At 43.4% G+C, this 22,840-nt stretch overlaps 1 protein-coding gene across 1 annotated transcript in view; it reads right to left on the bottom strand.

Moving 5' to 3' along the window:
• The window catches only part of LOC132403762 (mitogen-activated protein kinase 11-like), a 77,065-nt gene that overhangs the window by 12,693 nt on the left and 41,532 nt on the right, over positions 1-22,840 (bottom strand). Inside the window, exons 4-9 of the mRNA XM_059987430.1 lie at positions 22,443-22,554; positions 13,196-13,225; positions 9,933-9,980; positions 9,707-9,821; positions 5,490-5,561; positions 1,849-1,928 (exon numbers count right to left, since the gene is read on the bottom strand). Of these exons, the coding sequence (XP_059843413.1) occupies positions 1,849-1,928; positions 5,490-5,561; positions 9,707-9,821; positions 9,933-9,980; positions 13,196-13,225; positions 22,443-22,554 (457 nt within the window). The remainder of the gene's footprint in view (positions 1-1,848; positions 1,929-5,489; positions 5,562-9,706; positions 9,822-9,932; positions 9,981-13,195; positions 13,226-22,442; positions 22,555-22,840) is intronic.

The following is a 22,840-nucleotide window of genomic DNA, read 5'->3' as shown; positions in this document are numbered from 1 at the left end:
CTGCTTCCTGCACCCCTGCAGAACTTCATCCACTTTGCTTCCAACTTCCACCCGGCCCTCAAATTTACCTGGTCCATTTCCAACACCTCCCTTCCTTTTTTCGATCTCTCTGGAGACAGTTTATCTACTGATGTCTATTATAAACCCATGGACTCTTCCCCACCACAGCTCTTCCATTTCACGTACGTCTGCTCTCACCCCATCCTCCTGCCACCCTACCAGGGATAGGGTTCCTCATGTCCTCACCTACCAACCCCCCAGCCTCTGCATCCAGCACATAATTCTCCATAATTTCCGCCATCTCCAACGGGATTCCACCACCAAGTGCATCTTTCTCTCCCCACCCCACCACTTTCTGTTTTCCGCAGAGATTGCTCCCTATGCGACTCCCTTGTCCATTTGTCCGTCACCACTGATCTTCCTCCTAGCACTTATCCTTGCAAATGGATCAAGTGCCCTACACCTCCTCCCTCACCAACATTCAGGGCCTCAGTCCTTCCAGGTGATGTGGCACTTCACCTGTGAATATGTTGGGGTCATGTACTGTGTAGTGTTCCGGGTGTGGCCTCCTGTGTATCAGTGAGATCCAAAGTAGATTGGGAGACCGCTTCGTTGAGCACATCTGCTCTGTCCAGCAGAAAAAGCAGGATCTCCCAATGGCCACCCAGTTTAATTCCACTTCCCATTTCCATTTCAATATTCCACTATTGCAATGAGGCCACACTGAGGTTGGAGGAGCAACACCTTATATTCCATCTGGCCAGCCTCCAACCTGATGGCATAAACATCAATTTCTTGAACTTCTGGTAATGCCCCTCCCCCCCAATTCACCATTCCCAGCACCCTTTCCCTCTCTCACCTTATCTCCTTGCCCACCCAGCACCGCCCTCTGGTGCTCCTCTCCCCTTTTCTTTCTTCCATGGCCTCTGTTCTCTCCCATCAGACTCCCTTTCCGCAAGCCCTGTATCTCTTTCACCAATCAACTTCACCCCTCCCCCTCCCGGTTCCACCTCTCACCTGGTGTTTCTCTCTCCTCTCACCCCACCTTTTAACTCTATTCCTCATCCTTTTTTCTCCAGTCCTGCTGAAGGGTCTCAGCCCGAAACATCAACTGTACTCTTTTCCAGAGATGCTGCCTGGCCTGCTGAGTTCCTCCAGCATTTTGTGGGTGTTGCTTTGGATTTCCAGCATCTGCAGATTTTGTCTTGTTTGTGTTTGCACTGACTGAACTGGGTTTGGTTAGAGTAACTCTTGTCTTTTACCAGTCTTTCGTTAATGATTACACGTCAGTAATGACCAATTACCAAGATCATTACATTAACATGAATCAAGGATATGCCTGTTGAGAGTGTGGAATGAGCTGCCAGTGCAAGCTCTTTAACAGAAGTTCGGATAGGTACATGTATAGGTAGGGGTAAGGAGGGCTATGGCCCTAGCGCAGGTCAATGGGACTAGGCAATTTAAATGGTTCAGCATGGACTGGATGGGCCGAAGGGCCCGTTTATATGCTGTAGGACATAGAAGAGTACAGCACAGAAAGAGGCCCTTTGGCCCACAGCATTGTGCTGAACCAGCTGAAAAGCAAATCAAAAACATCCAAACACTAATCTCTCCGACCTTCACAACATCCATATCCCTCCAGCCTCCTTACATCCATGTGCCTATACAAAAGTCCCTAAAGGCCTCTAATGTATTTGCTCTATCACCACACTGGAACTCTACAACTATGAATAGACTCACAACAATTCTATCCACTCTTCAACATTTCAGCACCGGTCAACTGCAAACAGAAGTGACCATGTCTAGTTGTCAAACAGAATTCTGTGTGAGATTTAAACACTAACATACATGTTCAGAAGATATTTTCTTCAGCAACTCTGAACTTGGTGTTCCAACGACTTCCATTATTCGCTTCAGTTGATCAATATCTGTGTGTTATAGGAACGAGAAACTTCCTACTGATAAGTCTAGCACAGCAGCCTAAATTTGATAGCAAAGTGAATGTGGATGAATATTACACTACACAGTTTGCTACAGTAAACTGTTATCTATTTCGCCATTTACACGGGGATAATTGTTAAATATAGTACTGTGCAAGTCTTCATTACATAGATATAGCTAGGGTGCCAAGGATGTTTGCACAGTACTGTAGTAATTTTATGTTTTGCACTGTACTGCTGTCCAAAAAAAAAACAAATTTCATGACAAAGGTGAGTGATGATAAACTTGATTCTGATATGGGTTTCTATTGTGGATGAAGAGTGGGAAGGGGGCAAGGAGAGGGGAATCATGGTTGGGGAAAGGGGAAGGGATAGGGGAAGTGCCAGGGAGACATTCTGTAATGATCGATAAACCAATTGTTTGGAATCAAATGACCTTTCTTGATGTCTCAGGGCTCGGTGTGTTTGCACTTGTGCCACCTTTCCCCGGCACTCCTTCTCTGCCACCTGTCCAACACCCCTGCTGTGGTGCTCCACCCTCACAATTCCCAAGATCCTTTTCTCCCAGCAGATTTACAAACTCGCTCTCTGCCCCTAGCTACAAATATGTGCCTCAGACTTTAGCAGAGTAGTATGGTCAAGTGGAAGATGGACAAGTACATAGGCTATTAAGAGAATAAAAGACTACACTGAGAGACTGGGCAATGCAGGAGACTTCAGAGCAGCATTAACACCAGCACAGACAGGTTGGGCAGAATGGCCCATTTCTGCTCCATAAGGATGGAAGGAGAATTCATGGACGTTAACTCAAAGAGGATTTCCTTTGCCATGTTTTCTGGGTTTAGCTTTAAGATTAAAGCTGCACAAGGAGAGGGGACTTTGTACATGCTTGGTTGGGAGATGTTTCCCTTCCCAACCATGTATTAGATTGGATTCATCTCAAACAACTGGCTGATACTTGCAAATTAGACAATAGACAATAGGTGCAGAGGTAGACCATTTGGCCCTTCCAGCCTGCACCGCCATTTTGAGATCACGGCTGATCAACTACTATCAATACCCGGTTCCTGCCTTGTCCCCATATCCCTTGATTCCCCTATCCATACCTATCTAGCTCCTTCTTGAAAACATCCAGAGAATTGGCCTCCACTACCTACCAAGGCAGTGCATTCCAGACCCCCCACAACTCTCTGGGAGAAGAAGTTTTTCCTTAACTCTGTCCTAAGTGACCTACCCCTTTTTCTCAAACCATGCCCTCTGGTACTGGACTCTCCCAGCATCTGGAACATATTTCCTGCTTCTATCTTGTCCAATCCCTTATATGTTGCAATCAGATCCCCTCTCAATCTCCTTAATTCCAGTGTGTACAAGCCCAGTCTCTCTAACCTCTCTGCGTAAGACAGTCCAGACATCCCAGGAATTAACCTTGTGAATCTACGCTGCACTTCCTCTACAGCCAGGAAGTCCTTCCTTAACCCTGGAGACCAAAACTGTACACAATACTGCAGCTGTGGTCTCACCAGGGCTCTGTACAAATGCAAGAGGATTTCCTTGCTCTTGAACTCAATTCCCTTTGTAATACAGGCCAACATTCCACTAGCCTTCTTCACTGCCTGCTGCACTTGCTCATTCACCTTCAGTGACTGATGAACAAGGACTCCTAGATCTCTTTGTATTTCTCCCTTACCTAACTCTACACCGTTCAGATAATAATCTGCCTTCCTGTTCTTACTCCCAAGGTGGATAACCTCACACTTATTCACATTAAACGTCATCTGCCAAGTATCTGCCCACTCACCCAGCCTATCCAAGTCACCTTGAATTCTCCTAACATCCTCATCACATGTCACACTGCCACCCAGCTTAGTATCATCAGCAAATTTGCTGATGTTATTCTCAATGCCTTCATCTAAATCATTGACGTAAATTGTAAACAACTGTGGTCCCAATACCGAGCCCTGTGGCACCCCATTAGTCACCACCTGCCATTCCGAGAAACACCCATTCACCGCTACCCTTTGCTTTCTATCTGCCAACCAGTTTTCTATCCATGTCAATGTCTTCCCCCCGATGCCCTGAATGAATTCTTGCGCTTGGTGAGTGAATGCCTACCAATTGAAATATTAGGCTGATATTGTCACGGACAATGATATGGAAGTCATTGTTTATGAAGCTAAAGTCGAGGAAGTTACTGAATCTGGACCCAAAAAGTAGTTCTGTTTTACAAAGGGGTATGGGTATGACTGGGTCATACAGGGCAAGTCAACAGAGATGGCTACCCGAGCTTTACAGGCAACTAATAAAACTAATTATCTATTCTATTAATAATTACACTTCTCCTGGACTCCAATCACTGCCTGTAATTTCCCTTTAGGAGTCATGTTTTTAAACCGACTGTATGGCCTGGCATTTTTGAGGTATCCTGAAGAATTCAGCAAACTGGGTTCTCGAGAATTGAGAGCCAACTTGGGGCAGGATTGAAGCGACTTACTTTCAGGGACTCTGCGGTTCATGCTCTGCGTGTTATTTGTTCACTTTTTTATTGTTTGCACGATTTGTTCTTTTTTTTTGCACATTGCGTGTTTGATGGTCTTTGTTATGTGGGTTTTTAAAAAATATGTTCCATGGTGTTTCTTTGTTTTGTGACTGCCTGCAAGAAGACACATCTCAAGGTTGTTGTCAGTACATATACTTTGAACTTTGAGATCCACACAGATTTTGTGAGGAACTCAACTCACAACAGCTAGTAGACAGCCTCTGGCTAATAGTCCTCCTCTTCAAATTTTAAAAGTTTAAAAGTTTAAAACTTTAAAAGACGATTTTACTTCAAAGTAAAATCGTCCAAGTACATATACAATCACCATATACAACCCTGAGATTTATTTTCTTGTGAGCATTCTCAGTAAATCCATTACAGAATAATAACCATAATATAATCAATGAAAGACCACACCAACTTACGTATTCAACCAGTGTGCAAAAGATACCAAACTGTGCAAAAACAATAAATAAATAAATAAGCAAGCAAGCAAGCAATACATATTGAGAATTTGAGATGAAGAGTCCTTGAAAATGAGTCCATTGATTGTGGGAACATTTCAATGATGGGGCAAGTGAAGTTGAGTGAAGTTATCCTCTTTGGTTCAAGAGCCTGATGGTTGAGGGGTAATAGCTGTTCCTGAATCTGGTGGTGAGAGTCTTGAAGCTCTTGTAGCTTCTTCCAGATGGCAGCAGCGAGGAGAGAGCATGACCTGGGTGGTGGGGGTCCCTGATGATGGATGCTCCTCGCCTTTGACAACACTTTATGAAGATATGCTCAATGGTGGAGAGGGCTTTACCCGTGATGGATAAAACCCACCTCACCTGAGATCATGACTGGTATCTTGGCTGATGGCACACACACCCGACTGAGATGTACTCATCAGTACTGTACATATATATACACTTCCAATGACCTGACATTTCAACTTCTTCTGGGAACACATTCAGACCCCTCCATTCTCCACTCTGAAGTCAGAAACAGGACAAGGAAACATTTCTCAAGGATACAATCGGTTCCTGGGAAAAGGGCTTTTCCTTTCAGCAACTCTGCCATAATGCATCCAACAGACCAAATATCCACTGGGAAAAAGACAAAGGTGAAAACATATGAAAGTACAATAGCAATATCATAAATATTAGTGTTACAGGTTGGCCACTTAATTAACCATCAAAACATTGAGAGCTTAAGATTCAGTACATTTTTTTAAAAAAATCACATTGTATTTAAAAACAAAATTCATAATTGATTATGAATGGGTTGCTTAAGCTGCCTAAATTTCCAGTACTTTTTGGGCAGGTCTTTGTCCTAAATATCACGATGTGTGCTGGCAATGTCAGAACCCAAGCACAGAGGAAAGTCTAACTCTGAATTAGAGACGGCGATGAGAGTTCATTCACAATAATTCTGAAAGAACACCAGTGGCTCAGCCGAGCGACACCCCGAGAAGTAACATTCTCAAAACTAGGGCCTCGTGATTAGCACTGGTCTACTTAAATAATACAAGCAAGTCTAACAAAGTAAACTTAACAAACTTAAACAAAAGGCACCAGGAGACTACATTACAAAGTCACTCATGAAAAACACAAGAAACTCTAAATAATTAACACCTCTTATTAAACAACAATAAACCGTTTCAGGTGCTCTACAAACCTTTAAGCCTGACTCAGTCTGTCACAGGCCCGAAGAACTCATTACACCTCCTTTGCTCTCAGTAATCGAAATGCCTTTTGCCCAAAATAAGAATATGGCCTTCAAAATGGATCTTCTAACATTCAGGTTTCATATAAACCACACATGCAAATATAAAGGTGATTTTACCTGAGTTAGAATGCACTGGTGATAATTTCTGGGTGAATATGCACTCATTAAGAGATTGGTTCAAGCCTTTCAATATTGGGATTTTGTCAACCACATGCTCAAATGTTATTATAAGTCAAGCACCACACTTGTCTTTCTTTGCCACCAATCGCTGGAACCTTTTTGGATTGATGTTACACACACAAACAAAAACTGTGACAAAGTTAGACTGAGATCCGCAATGTAATTCCATTCCAGGGTCTGCACTGTGACATCGATGTCTTGAGTACAGCACCTGCCAAGCTTGGTGCTTGCTGTTCAGAGCAATGGAAACCTCACCACTAGCTGCTCCGTTACGTGGCAACCTTCTCAGGAACCACGGTAGCATGGTCTTTAGCACGTCGCAGCTGCAGCTCAGGGTGACAGCTCGGAGTTCAATTCCGATGTCATCTGTAAGGAGTCTGTATGTCCTCCCTGTGGAATGTGGGAGTTGTCTCCGGGTGCTCCGGTTTCCTCCCACAGTCCAAAGATATACCGGTTGGTAGGTGAATAAGCTGTCCTATGATTATGCTAGAGTTAAATCAAGGGCTGCTGGGCAGTGTGGCTCAAAGGGCCCGTATCTTTAAATAAATTAATTAAAGAAATTTAATTTTCTGCAGTCACATTAGAGCTGTATGTTGCATCCTCTGCCCATTGATCTTCCTGCACCACTCAGCAGTGTGCTGCCACTTGTATCATTGGACTCAGTCAGGCATATGACTAACTGTGATTTTTCTCAAAGACCCCTGTTTTTGCCGCCTCTGCAGTTCTCTCTACAATAATCTTTGCTGCTTCTCTTTGCTGTCACAGCAAGAGGCCTTTAAGATCTAATGTGCTTCCTGGTGGTCAGTGAGGTAATGATGCATCAGTCACAAGCGCTTCATGTAGCTTCCAACAGGATCTGCATAGTTGCATTTTAGCATGACTCTGCATGCAAACCATATTGGTGTTCTCATTAAACTGAGCCTTAACTAAATTCCATTAATTTTGCAGGGCTCTCTCTGGACATTAGTGTAATATGTCTTATTTTTATTTTGATTTAGCAATTCAGCACAGAAAAGGACCTTCTGGCCCTACGAGCCACACTGCCTAGCAACCCCTGACAACCCCAATTTAACCCTAACCCAATCACAGGACAATTTACAATGACCAGTTAACCAAACCAGTACGTCTTTGGACTGTGGGAGGAAACAAGAGCACCCGGGGAAAAGCCACACATTCTCCTTACACAGACTTCTTACAGACGATGCTGGGATTGAACACTGAACTCTGACCTTATGCTATTGTGGGTAATTCCAGACTTCTAGCTTTGGGATTCCCCCCAAAATTACCTCTAATTGCTGCTGCTCGTCTCTAAGAGATGGCTTTTAGGAAGTGAAGAAAGGAAATCTGCAGTTTGGGTTGAGTGCTGTAACCTTTGTCACAGTGATAAAATATAGTGTCTTTACCCAGTTGCTCTCACTAACAGAGGAATGTTAACACTGTTCCCTCTAAACAGTGCGGGTGCATGGCCACGCAGTAACTGAATACTCCCAGGCACATAGCTTAGTTGCTGCGTAGCTGGAGTTTATACGTTTTTAGCTGTAACAGTGTCACATTAACCGCTATGCTACTGTAGCACCCTTTATGCACCCAATTAGGATGAAATCCAATCCTACTTTTGCGCTGTCATTTTAGAACTTTAAATCCTTCCTTATTGGAAGATCTGTGTGGAGGGGTGAATATACATCTCTATCAAAGGAGATGCAAGGCATTCCTTCCCTCCGCAGGCAGTGGATGGTTGTATGAGCAGCTGATGCATGTCACATCCTGGTTACGCCAGCACTGATGCCAGGCAATCTCTGAAGAGTACCTATTATGGCTGGGGTCACCTGTCTTGTAAAGACACTGCCCAGAAGGTGGTAATGGCAAACCCCTTCTATAGAAAAATTAGCCAAGAACAATCATGGTCATGAGACCACGCTGGCCCGTCTTACATCTGACAAGGCACATAATGATTATGATGATTTGAAGAACCCGTCTCACCCAAAGACTTTCTGTTGCATTCCTATCTGAGTTGTATTTTGGTTATGCTGTTGAAACATGGGCACTCTGTCTCACAGTCTATTGAACCCTTTCAGCAGCTGTACTGTTGGAAGATTATTTATTCAAAAGTTTTAAAGAGAGAGAAGTATCATCCCCCTACATAATTAAAACATACAGTACTGTGGAAATATCTTGGGCACATTTATATATACCTGTATAAGTAAGGTGCCTTAGACTTTTGTGCAGTATTGTAAGCTGCTTTTGTATCATTTCCTGCATGGGTTAATTTTGATTTAATTTGAAGCACATGGTGGGAAGATAGCAATCTCCCTCTCTTTATTTGCCCTTGAAACAACAATACCTGAGTTTTAATTTTTTGTTAATATTTTGTTTATTTCGTTACAGTACTGTTTGGAATGTATGGTGTCTCCAGGGAGGGGCAGCATCTCTGGTGAAGGGGCTTGTCGTGTCCATTCTGGGGCAGCTCACTCAGCTTTGGTCCACACCGGACACTCAACTCTCACTCCTGCCTCCAAATAGCTGTTTGCATGCGACAGCGGCCACACCCTGGTACACGGCTTCAAAAGGCGGCCTAAATCAGGTGAGGGCAGCAAGCAGCCTCGTGCACCGGTGAGGTAAGGGGAAGTCTGTCCCAGCATGTGAAGTCAGCTCTGGCAGACCGGGTGGACAAGACCTCCAGTAAGATCCAACAACCAAGTACAGCAACACCCCACTGGAGAGTGCCGGGCATAGCAGCAACCAAGGAAGACCCCATTTTGTGATGCTTGTTCATACCACTGGATTCAGACTTTGAGGTCAAGAGAGTGGAACTGCCCCAGTGCAACAGCTTTTCCACTTTAAAAACTCTCCCACACAGGTTTCCTGTCATCGTTGGACAACCACCACTCTGTTCAAGACTTCTACACAGTACTGTATATTTAAAAAATACATAGACTGCTCCCATCCCATTGAATCTCATTATAATGAGACTGACTGTGATATGCTGGGAGTCCTACAATACTGCAAAGGTGAGTTGGCATGAACTCACTTGTACTGGCAAACTGACAACTTCATTCACTCCAATTTTAGAACAGAAATATGCCAAGGAAGGGAAAAATGTATCCACATTTCTCTTTGGTCTTGTAGCTCCACCAGATTTTCTATCTCTCTGGGGGTTTACAGTGGGAGGCTCAGACCGAGAAGGGGTTGTCTGATCCCAGAGCATCAGCCACTAGAAATATTGAAACAGCACTGATCTAATACTACACCACACGAACTGTAATGTATCCTCAACACTCCAGTAACCCTCGGTTTGCTTACAGAGGTTGTGGAGAAAATGCCGCCGGAGTAAATGCATTTTTACCTGTCTGATTGTAATGCATCCAGTTTAACATTATTTCTGGAGCTCGATACCACCTCGTTGCTACGTAACCAGTCATTTCATCATCAGTCTGCCGAGCTAGCCCAAAATCTAGAATCTATAAGACAATATTATATTAATGTATATATGCATATTACAATGAAACATTGGCGTCAGAAAAAAATGTTGCTCATTTCTAAATATATTTCAATTATTATGTTGCACTTACCCTTAACTCACAATCCTCGTTTACTGCTAAATTACTTGGTTTCAGGTCCTGCAAAGAAAAAATAATATTTGAGTATTTGTAACAAATTCAAGACAGTTTGCATAAACAAGTTCGTACAGTAAAGGGTCTGCAAAGAGTTCTTCCTCAGTGTATTTACACTTTCAGTATCGTCAGTAAGTAATAGACCTTTGGTTCTGATTTTTAAGTAGATTTATTTTGGTTGTGGGTTGGATGGGGTGTCCAGGGAGGGGTAGCACTCTGGTGAAGGGGCTTGTTGTGTCCATTCCAGGGCTGCTCACTCACCCAACACTCAGCGCTCGCCTGTGTCTCCAAGTAGCTGTTTGCGTGTGACAGCAGCCACACCGGTACTTCAACAAGTGGGCTAAACCAGGCGAGGGCAGCCGGCAGCCTCATACTCCGGTGAAACAGGGGCACGTCAGTCCTAGCACGTGAAGCTCGCTGCGGTGGACTGGGCAGATCAGATCTACAGTGGGATCCAATGGCCAGGACGTCCGTACCGCAACGCTCGGTGAGAGCGAAGGGCACAACAAGACACAGAAGGTGTGATGGTCATCCACTGCAACTGAGGAAGAGCCTAGCTTGTGATGCTGGACCCAGACTTCTGAGGTCGAGAGAGTGGAACTGCCCCGGTTCAACAGCTTTTCCACTTTAAAAACTCCTGCACAGGTCTCCTGTCATCGTCCAACAACCACCATGTTTTGGTTGTGATATTTAGCAGTTTTGATTTCCTAACTGCAAAATTACTTAATCAGACACTACTCCTTCGACTTCCATAAAAAGAATCACTGACTAGAATCTGATTTTAATTAAAACATTATTTTACAGCCATCTACCAAGCTTCAAAAAGTTATCTGCACCAATTTTTAGAAGCAGTATACCAAAGGCCTGACTTATAAAAATCCAACTCAATGTAAATTCTCCCAGACCCAGACCTTGCTCTCAGCTATAGTGTTCGCAACACTTAGATCACTCAAAAGAAACCCAAATTCTTCAGGCAAGATCAAACATTATGAACCCTGTGTACACTTCTTCATTAATACCCGCTTTCTTTTCTTTTGTTAAGACTGTTGCCAGTTTTCCTGCTGATTAGCTTACCCCCCTCCCCCTCCCACTCCCACTCTACCCGGGCTGCATTCAGGCAAAATTTTGTCACAGTTCACTGGCTGGTAACAAAGCCTATCACCTATTCTGACATCTCTTGGTCTACTTCCTGAAAATGCTCATTGTAGAGGCCAAAAGATTTCACTTCATTTTGGGGGAATTACTTATTTCCAGTTACAGACAGTTCTCTGGTATAGAACCCTTATGTATCCCGACAGTCCCCTGACTTAATCTACCTTGCCATGCTTGTTATCCACTCATTGCATTGGAGCTCCTCTGCTTGGTGAGAGAAGGGGAGGTGGTAAGTTTGTGGAAACTTCTGGAAGGACAGAGGCCTAGTAGTTATGTTCCCCACCCCCCCCCCCCACACCTCCCCTTGAATCCTGATGCAGCAACAGGAGGGGTCAGAGGATGACACTTGGCTGGATTGTTTGGTTACACTGATGGCCACCCCAGACAAGGACAGCAATTGGTGAGAGTCTCTCAATCAATTATGAGGAAATATGCAGATGCTAGAAATTCAAGCAACACACACAAAATGCTGGTGGAACACAGCAGGCCAGGCAGCATCTATAGGGAGAAGCACTGTCGTCTCGGCCCGAAATGTCGAGCTCCCTATAATGCTTCTCCCTATAGATGCTGCCTGGCCTGCTGTATTCCACCAGCATTTTGTGTGTGTTGTCTAAATCAATTAGCCTGTCAGGCTATTTCAAAAGAGATGAATAGACAGTCAACATTTTGGCCTGAGACCCTTCTTTAAGACTGAGAAGGAAGGTGAGAAAGGGAAGGAGGAGCCCCACCGGAAGAAGTATCAGGCAGGTTAGAAGAGTTAAAAGGTCAGAGTGGGAAATGGAGGAGGGGGGGTTGAATTTGTTTACTGGAAGAAGAAACCAATAATCATGTCATCACGAGCAGGCCATGGACTGCCACATTAGAACGGGTGTGGGAATTAAAATTAAAATGTTTCACCACTGGGAATTCCTGCTTGCTGCCTTTCAGCCAAGTTCCTTCCCTCTCCCCCCCAACTTTTTATTCTGGCCTCTCCCCCCTCCTTCTCAGTCCTGAAGAAGGGCCTCAGCCCGAAACACTGACTATCTATGCATTTCCATAGATTCTGCCTGACCTGCTGAGTCCCCCCAGCGTTCTGTGTGTCCTGCTTTGGATTTCCCATCTGCAGGATTCCTCGCGTCTCAAAGGGGACTGCGAGTCAATCACCACCTTGCTAGAAATTCTAGGTCACAATGGGAATGGATGATAAAGTCTCTGGTGAAATATCTGTGTTTTTACAGGAATCCAGTAGTTCTGTCACCACAATTACAATGGATTTTCATTACAGAGTTTCATATAATAAACTGAATTTAACTTCCTCAGTGTCACAGAAGGATTTGCATTTGTGTCTCTTGCTTTTGAACCGATGGTCCGGGAATACCTCTGCTGTTTCTAAGTTTCACATCGTCCTACCTCCTGCACTGTACACTGTAAAAAGTTTGGCATTTGGCATATCGGAGCTGGGATTCGCAAGACATTCTAGGTTAGGGTTACACCCAGAAACACTCCAAGACTGTTCTCAAAATGACTGGGATATTGGTCTTCTTCTGAAAGGAGCTTTGCAGAATTCTTCAAAAGCTGGAGCTACCAGGTATGTCACCAACTTCAGGACAGTCCTTTGCCAGCCCCTACTAATGGTTGCGGAGATACGTCAGGATCGGGGCTCAGGTCACGCTGAACAGATGACCTGACTCCATAGATTACAGGATAGAAGCCCCCACAGGTTCTCTGCAAGCATAGAAAGCTTTTACCCAAACATTGAGCTCTGATGCCTGGTGGTCAGGGCTTCTAGCCACCTCAGCAATGTCCAAAGAACTGCTGGAAGACTCAGAACAGAGTATTAGTTTCAAAAAGCAAGGTTAACGTTCATCATTCTCTCTCTCTTTTTTTTACAGCTGTGCAGACCAACCGTTGCTCTGAGCAAGACATTTTTACACTGCCTTTTCTTTGTCAAGTGCCTGGCAGGCCTCTTTGTTTCATGGGCTCAAAGATGTTTTTGATTGCCCTGTGTAACCCAATTTGGTTTCTATGAAATCCTTCTTTCTTTAGAATATCCTTTATTTTTGGAGTGCATGTAAGAAATCTCTACTTACTCTGTGAATGATGCCAGCAGAATGGATATACTACAAGAAAGAAAAGAGAGAAAACAGAATTATTAACCAAAACCTCATTTGATTGTTCATTTTGAAAACTGAGCACAAAAAGACTCTGTTTTCTTTGTAGAAATCAACTAACTGTTTCCACATGAGTATTCAGTTCAAAGAAATGAATGAAAAGGTCCCGATGAGGGGTCTCAGCCTGAAATATCGACTGTTTATTCCCCACCATGGATGCTGCCTTAAGTGCTGCGTTCCCCAGCATTTTGTTTATGTTGCAAAATTAAGTTTGCTTTTTGTGGGGGTGGGAGGGGGGACAAATGGGAGAGAGAAGGGAGGTTGGAGATCAAGGGAGAGAGCAGAAGCTGACGGAAAGAGACAAAAAATGATTTTTTGCTAGTGATTCATAACACACTTTGCAACATTTGCCTTAAGTACAGTTGCTGCGGAATGCAGAGTTTAACAAGCTACAGATAGGATTCCAGAGGAAGAAATGGAAAGTATTGGCCGTGGTCAGGTAGTGACCCTAGTGCGGGCCTCCATCCACGTTCCTAATGGCCTAGGGTGTGGGTCTAGAATGTGCTTTCCCGTAAAAGAGGAAATCTGCATGGTTCCTGGAGCTGTTCCAATGGCTTGCGTCAGAGCAACTCCACTGGGGCCCTGCCAATAGTCCAGATATCCTCACACGTATTTCCAAGTGACAGAGGAAAAAGGAGAAAAAAAATCAAGATTACAGAGCAGAAATAACTTTCAATTGTAGAGATCCTCCAATAACTCCCTCAGGTTCTCTGCAAATATAGGAAACTTTTACCCAGACACTGAGCTCCTAAGAACATTCATGCCTGGTAGTCAGGGTCCTGAGGAAGTGTCTCAGCCCAAAGCGTCGACTGTACTCTTTTCCACAGATGCTGCCTGGCTTGCCGAGTTCCTCCAGCATTTTGTGTGTGTTAGTCAGGGATTCCAGCATCTGCACTTTGTCTGAAGAGCTGAGCAAGACTCAGAACAGCCACCGACAGAATATTTGGTTCTTAATAAAACATACAAAAGAACATTCCAGCCGTGTGGCAACGAAGGGTATGTGCATAAGAGCATTTCAGTTACTGCCCGGCAGCGTAGAGGGAACAGTGTTAACATGCCTCTGTTACTGACAGACTATGCTTTATCACTGTGACAAGGTTACAACACTCAACCCAGACTGCAGATTTCCTTTCTTCACTTCCTAAAAACCATCTTAGAGAGACAAAAAACAGCAATTGGAGGTAATTTTGGGGTTGGGAGGGAACCGAAAGCTGGAAGATTACCCATGATGGCGTAGTGGTTAACATGACACTCTTACAGCTTGCAGCATCAGATTTCAGAGTTCAATCTCAGCCTCTTCTTTAAGGAATCTGTACATCCTCCCCGTGGAATGTGTGGGTTTTCCCTGTGTGCTCTGGTTTCCTCCCACGGTTCAGACATACTGATTAGTTAATTGGTCATTGTAAGTTGTCCTGTGATTGGGCCAGGGTTAAACTGGGGTGGTCGGAGGTTGCTAGGCTGCACAGGTTGTATAGCTGGTAGGGCATATTCCGTGCTGCATCTCGAAATAAAATAAAAATGAAACACATTGCACTAGCACCCGGACAGAGCCCTGCAAAATTAATGGAATTTAGTCAAAGCTCAGTTTAAAAAGAACACCACAATGGTTTGTGTGCAGAATCAGGCCAAAATGAAACCGCACAGACCCTGTTGGAAACTGCACGAAACGCTTGCCACTATTGCGTCATTGCCTCACTGACCGTCGGTGCAGGGATTTTCTCCGTGTCCTCCAGTTTCCTCCCACAGTCCAATGACTCACTGGGAAGGTTATATGGTCATTGTAAATTGTCCCATGATTAGATTAGGGTCAAATTGAGACAGTCCGTGGTGTGGCTCGTCGGGCTGATAGGGCCTATTGCGTGAGGTATCTCTAAATAAAACAAAACACATGCTACCTCTTTGTCCCAACAATTTCTACACCTGAAAGCCAACCTGATCAAGAGCAGGGCTTCCGTCTGAACAGACAGGGTCAATCCATAATCCAACAATTGTTTGACGCTGGTGGCAGTGGGGGTGGGTGTCGAGGGCAAGTGAGTTGAACAGGTAGAAGCACGTGGTCACTTCCTAGTCATAAACATCTCCCTCAACACCTCCTTACTTCACTGGCTTAGCCGAGGCCTGCGAAACCACGATAGCAAATATTGGCTGGGTAAGTTGGAAGCTTTGAGCCTCATTAGAGGTGATTAACTTGCCTATAACCTCCCCAGATAGTTGTTTGCCCCCACCTGCTCTGGGCCACCTCCATTATCTGGGAGAGTCTGGGTTAAGATTATTTTTTTGTTTTTGACATTTGACCCGGATGGTTGATTTGAGAGCTAGAACACACACCTGCCCTTGATACTATTTCCAGTGCATGAAGGAACTTTCTTACATCTCCTCCAGAAATTAAATCCTTTCTGTTGGCTGCATGTTTTAATCTTTAATGTGATGTTTCTATTATGGCGAAATGAATGTAGATAATTTTACTTTGCATATTTAAAGTACTTTGCACTTCCCCCAAAAGAACCACAGAGAATTAGTTTCAACATGAGCTACAGAACTGAGGAGAAATTTCCTTTCAAAGAGCAGAAAGTGATCCAGATGCCTTGTCACTGAACTGTTCCCTCAACCTATGGACTCACTTTCTAGGACTTTTCATCTTGTTCTCGATATTTATTGTTTGTTTATTTATTTATTTATTATTACTTTTTTTCTTTTGTGTTTGAACAGTTTGTTGTCTTTTGCATATTGGTTGTTTGTACGTCCTGTTTGGTGCTGTCTTTCATTGTGCTTTTGGATTTACTATGTATGCCCACAAGCAAATGAATCCCAGCATTGTATATGGTGACATAACTGTCATCATTATGTCATGCGACATAGGCGAACATGATCAATGACCCTGATTGTTCTTGGCAAAGTTTTCTACAGAAGGCCAATGTCTTCTTCTGGGCAGTGTCTTTACAAGACGGGTGACCCCAGCTATTATCAATACTCTTCAGAGATTGTCTGCCTGGCGTCAGTGGTCGCACAACCAGGACTTGTGACATGCACCAGCTGATCATCCGACCATCCACCACCTGCTCCCATGGCTTCACATGACGTGACCCTGATTGGGGCGGGGGGGGCTAAGCAGGTGCTACACTTTGCCCAAGATGACCTGCAGGCTAGCGGAGGGAAGGAGCACCTTTCACCTCCTTTGGTCTCCATCATACCACCCAGGACATATCAAAATTCAAAAGATCAAAGTACAAAGTATATATATTTTATACAACCTTGATATTCATCTCCTTACAGGCAGCCACAAAACAAAGAAACCCAATAGAACCCATTAAAAACAAAAGAAGATTGTCCAAATACCCAATGTGTGGAGGGGGAGGGGGAGGGGGAGGGGGAGGGGGAGGGGGAGGGGGAGGGGGAGGGGGAGGGGGAGGGGGAGGGGGAGGGGGAGGGGGAGGGGGAGGGGGAGGGGGAGGGGGAGGGGGGAGGGGGAGGGGGAGGGGGAGGGGGAGAGGGAGGGGGAGAGGGAGGGGGAGAGGGAGGGGGAGAGGGAGGGGGAGAGAGACACAAAAAACAAAACATTCAAACAATAAGAGCAAGCATTCGGAGCTGAAGTTCACACCAGGCATCACTACAGTCCACTCGTTGCAGGTCACAGGCAGCTCAGCGCAGAGGAGACGAGCAAGCCCCGTGGAGCGGAGAGCCAGTCCGAATCTGACACCTTGACCGTTTCAATCCAGCTCAGTGCCTAAGTCATCCTCTGTACTTCAATAATAAATTTACTTTGAACTCTGAGATGAAATGTCGAAAATCGATGACTCTGCTAAGCCTTTTTTGCAACTAATTCCAGTGACAATACATCTGATTCTGAGTTGTGAACCAGAGACATAAGGATCTACAGATGCTGGAATCCACATTTTCCAGCGGAACGCATCAAGTCAGGCAGCATCTGTGGAGGGGGCTGGGGTGCCAGGAGGAATCGTGGTTTTCCTGGGGTGTGTCACTGCCTTTGTTTGAGGTCGTTAAACTCTGGCACTATGTAAACAGGGTGGGGGGATGGTGTCTGGAGTCTGCCTCAGTATGATGCATTTTAAATATGCAGCTATCAGCTATGGGTTTATATGCACTAGCCATCTGGCTGGGGACTATATGATGTATTTGAATAATTGCATTTCAATGAAAGGCAATTTTACTGTGCAAAGGGAGCATTATTTCTGAAATAGCAATGTCTGTAATCACGGTGGATACTGATTGACCTGCTGAGTGGTATTTTTAATTCATTTCACCAAATCTGCATGTTTTCCACTTTCTAAGGTAAAGATTGTTCTGGCATTTTAGCTGAAAGAGTTCTATTTGTCAGGGTCATTGCCAAGTGGGGATGGGGGAGGGGAAGGGAGTTTGCTTTCGCTGACAACTGAGTCCAGATGCAAGAAAAGACAAGAGAGAAGGAGAGCAGGTACTGCCATGTGCTGCAGCTAAACCGTGGAGTATTCATTCCAAACTTTAGAGAAAAGCTAGCACTGATGTAGTGCCCGTCACAAAAGTGCTTTAGCATCAAACTGATGTGTAAACTTTAATCTCCATGATAGTGACCAGACACTCAAAGTTCAAAGTACATATATGTCGCCGTATACTACCCTGAGATTCATTCTCTTGTGGGCAGTCACAGTAAATACGACACAATAAAATCAATGAAAGACTGCGCCCGACAGAAAGGACACACAACCAAAGTGCAAAAAAAACAGCAAAGGGTGCAAATACAAAAAGGAAGAGAAATAAATAAATAAACAAACCATGAGAATAACAACAAATAAATAAGCAATGAATATAGAAAACATGAGGTAAGGAGTCCTTGAAAATGAGTCCAAAGGTTATGGGAACAGTTCAGTGTTGGGACGAGTGAAGTTCTGTCTGCTTCTGCCGATACTCACAGATTAATAAATATTGGTCTGAGCACTACGCGAATCCCCCTGCTCAGTTTGCCTTGAGATGGTGTCTTGAGGATTTCGACACCTACCTGATGGAGCAGAATGGCACATCAGTGCCCCGCACCGTCAGCTCAGAACTCTGTGATTAAGCCCACGCAGTCGGTTGGCACTCAAAACTACTGTCCTGGAGATGAGCACCAGCAACAATGGCCAACTATTTGCACTGAGAGTAAAATTATTTCTGAGACCATCAGATGTGAATTGTGGCTGCTGCAATACTATCCTCTGAACGGAAGCAGAGGTGGATACCTTCCCTAGCCCAAGAATCAATTCTTGGTCTGCTTTCCTTTTCAAACAAACTAAACAGAAATAATGATCGGCATCAATTATACCATTGTGGTTGCTGCCTTGGAAGCGTCGCTGACCTGTGTGATAGGATGTTCCTGGTCACTGACCAAGTCTCATTGAAAGATTAGATGCCCTTTCTGCGTAAGAGAATGCACTCGCCAGCTGACAATCAGACCAGGAATCTTGCTTGCAATTAATTAGGATTTATTTCTAGGCCCAATTCCCGCTGATGACATTACTTTTACCAACAGGAATTTTTCTCCAGTAATGCAAATAAGCAGTTTGGGATCCTAGACAATGATAGTTCTTTACTTAAGTGAGTAATCCAGGTTAAAGTATTTTTCATGTGGAAAAACATTTGTAGATGAAAGAAAGCTTAACTTTCAGAGGACAAGAAAGGTGGGAAGCAGCAGAGAAACTTGAAAAGTCATGACAGAGACAAATAGAAATATACATCAAGCAGTATCAAAGGAAGGAAAAGCCAGGAATAGATTACTAAGTATTATACTATTAACACTTAAACTAGTTTATGACAATGTTACTGCGTTTACCAGCACTACATTTCTACTGTGGACAGATGGCACTAGTGAGCATCGTGGCCAATGGCAACATCTTGCTGACAGTTCATGAAACAACTCCTTTGCTTCTTCTTTCAATATAATTCTACTACTAAGCTGTGTGTGATTGGAACCTGTGATTTGCATTTTAATGGAGTGTTTTGGGGCTGAATGTGTGATCTGGTGCTTGCTGTCTCCAAGGGAATTCAGTGAGGTTCGGTGCAGAGGTCTGGAAGCTTGGACACCACGATCGACTCCATTGCTTCTCTCCGACTGACGCGTTCAGCAAAGTTGAAGTCGACAAGGATGAGAGCGGAGGGCAGGTGGGTGTTTGGCGGCGTCTGCCTGCGCTTGATAAGCCTTCCTCTCCCTCTCGCGAGCTGCTATCGGAGGAAAGCGCAGGAGTTTTGGGATCCACATAACCATGATTGAGCAGCAAGGCTGTGGACTTGTTTTGGGGGACTTTGAAGTTCATGTTGTATGTGCTCCTGGATTCTAGCTACTTCTTATTTGCTGATTTTGAGCGGATTGACTGGAGTGATTGCTGGGGTGCTTCAGCGAAGAATGACCCTGCGGCCCATGGCTTGCGGCATGACGCTGAACTGAACAAAACCGGTTTGATGTTCGACATTCTACGTGTTGTACACTCGCTTCTGTTGTTTCCGGAATTTGTTCTTTTATTCCCGCGCATTGGGTGTTTGATGTTTTCTTGAATGGGCTCCGCGGTGTTTCTCTGTTTCATGGCTGCCTCTGGGAGGACGAATCTCAGAGTTGTATCTGTTCACATACTCTGAGAACAAATGCACTTTGAATCTTGAATCTTTGTATCACACACAAAATACTGGAGGAACTCAACAGGTCTGACAGCATCTATGGGGAGGAATAAACAGTCGACGTTTTGGGTCGAGACCCTTCTTTCAGGACTGGAAAGGAAGAATAAAAAGTTGGGGCGAGGTGTAGGAGGGTAGTTAGGAGGTGACAGGTGAAGCCAGGTGGATGGAAAAGATAAAGGGCTGGAGTGAAGGGAACCTGATAGAAGAGGAGAGTGGACTGCAGGAGAAAGGCAAGGAGGACATGATCCTGAGGCAGGTGAGAAGAGGTAAGATGCCAGAGTGGGGAATAGAGGAGGAGGATGGGGGAGGGAATTATTTTTCTTTTTCTTTCTAAATCTTTTTATTAATATTAGTAATATGGACAGAATACAGATGATATATTGATAAAGAAATTACCAACATAGACATTCCATTACATATGAAAGAAAAACATACATAATAGTTACAATATAAATCAGTTTACCAAGACATAAGCCATAAGATATATGTATGGACATAGTAAATCTAAATATTTCATAATATATAATATAAAAAAAACAGAAAAAAGAAAGAAAAAAAAACCAAAAAAAAAAATTTATATAATGCAGAACTAGCTAATCTAATCTAATAACTATAACTAATAAGTAATATAAAAGAAAAAAAACAAAAAAGGAGGGAAAAAAAACGGGCTGTTTATAATATCTCACAAAAATAAGTATTCATCAATGCCGTCACTTCCGGTCCTCTCAAAATACATAAGCTGAAAACTGGGAAATCAAATGAACTTGGCACAGGGTCATATTACATCATATGAAAATGTTGAATAAATGGTCTCCATAACTTTTCAAATTTAATAGAAGTCTCAAAAGTACCACTTATAATTTTTTCTAAATTTAAACATAACATAGTTTGAGAGAACCAATTAAATACAGTGGGAGGATCAATTTCTTTCCAATTCAACAATATAGATCTTCTAGCCATCAGAGTTAGAAATGCAATCATTCGACGGGCTGAAGAAGATAAATGCAGTGAATCTAACATTGGTAAACCAAAAATTGCAGTAATAGGATGAGGTTGTAAATCAATATTCAAAACCGCAGAAATAATATCAAAAATATCTTTCCAATATTTCTCCAAAAATGAACACGACCAAAACATGTGAGTTAAAGACGCAATTTCAGAATGACATCTATCACAAATAGGACTTATATGAGAGTAAAAATGAGCTAATTTATCCTTGGACATATGGGCCCTATGTACGACCTTAAATTGTATTAGTGAATGTTTGGCACATAACGATGATGTATTAACTAATTGAAGAATTCTATCCCAATTCTCACTAGAAATACTAAAACTAAGCTCTCTTTCCCAATCCTGTTTAGTCTTATAAAGAGGCTCGAATTATTTTTACTGGAGGGAGAAATCTTTGTATGTCCTTTGTTACAACGTTTGAATGACTTCTTTTAAGTTAAAAGTTTCTTTTGAATAGATGCGTGGTTTTCTATTTGATGAAAAGAACAAGAGACACACACTTAGTCATTAGTCATTTGATTTAGTTTTCATTGGCAATAGCATCCGGAGTGGAAGATGTTGCTGCTGATAACCATGGTAATAACACTCACCAGCATTGCCATGCCTAATGAAATAGAATTTTATTCTGCATCTTTAAGAGGACCATGTTTAGTGTCATGGCAGAACAGCCAGTATTTATTAGGTGAGACTCAAATACTTGTATTTCTAGAATTACGGTACTTCAGAATCAGTTTAATATAACCAGCATACGTCATGAAATTTGTTGTTATGCAGCAGCAGCACAATGCAAAGCGTAATAATAAAATCTGTGGATTACTATTATATAAAGGTTAAGTTAAATAAGTAGTGCAAAAAAGTAGTGAGGTGGTGTTCATGGGTTCAATGTCCATTCGGAAATTGGATGGCAGAGGGGAAGAAGCTGTTCCTGAATCATTGAGTGTGTGCCTTCAGGCTTCTGTACCTCCTCCCTGATGGTAGCAATGAGAAGAGGGCATGTCCTGGGTGATGGGTGTCCCTAATGATGGGTGCTGCCTTTTTGAGGCATCACTCCTTGAAATTAAAATTATACAGCAGGAGTTCCCAACTTGGGGTCATAGACCCTTCAGTTAACAATAGGGGTCCATGGCATAACAATAGTTAGGAAACCCTGCCATAAAGCAAAATCTCACCCAGAAAACACTGTCATTATTTTATTTAATAAAAGCAATTTTGTGAATAGTAGCCTTTGCAACTCTGTGTTGAGATTCGTGCTCAAGTCATGGGTCATTGGAAAATTTACCAAAATAGTGTTTATGGGCTATGCTCGGAGCCACTTACTCTGAATCACAAAACACAACACTGCAAGATAGGAATGTTAAAAAAACAGGGAGGAGAAGCAAATGCATAAAAGACAATGGAACAGATGTAAAAGGGTGGAAAACCAAAGAAGAAGAAGCAACACAAATCCCTCATTTCCTCAGTTGCCTACTGTTAGTCTAATTTTGTTTCTATTTATAGGACTTTAATTTCGTACCTTAAGCCCTCTGAGTAATTGATACACAAGGAACTGCACGTGATCATCTGTCAGCTTCTGGCACTTCACGATGTTGTTCAAGTCTGCACCCATGAGGTTTGTCACCAAATACCTACAACAGTACAAAGGAGAACGGTCTTTAGAAAAAAATTATAGCAAACTATTTGACATACATTTGCCCTTTGATGGTAGGCATTGCAATCCTTTCTCCAAATATGCAGAATTGTTTCTGACACTTTAAACAACACACACAAAATGCTGGTGGAACACAGCAGGCCAGGCAGCATCTATAAGGAGGCACACTGTCAACATTTTGGGCCGAGACCCTTCGTCAGGTCTCGGCCCGAAACGTCGACAGTGCTTCTCTTTATAGATGCTGCCTGGCCTGCTGTGTTCCA

The sequence above is a fragment of the Hypanus sabinus genome, chromosome 13 (genome assembly GCF_030144855.1).
Source record: "Hypanus sabinus isolate sHypSab1 chromosome 13, sHypSab1.hap1, whole genome shotgun sequence".
Classification (NCBI taxonomy): Eukaryota; Metazoa; Chordata; class Chondrichthyes; order Myliobatiformes; family Dasyatidae; genus Hypanus; species Hypanus sabinus.
Note: the sequence above shows the minus strand (reverse complement) of the source record. Positions and strands in the feature narration are given on the sequence as shown.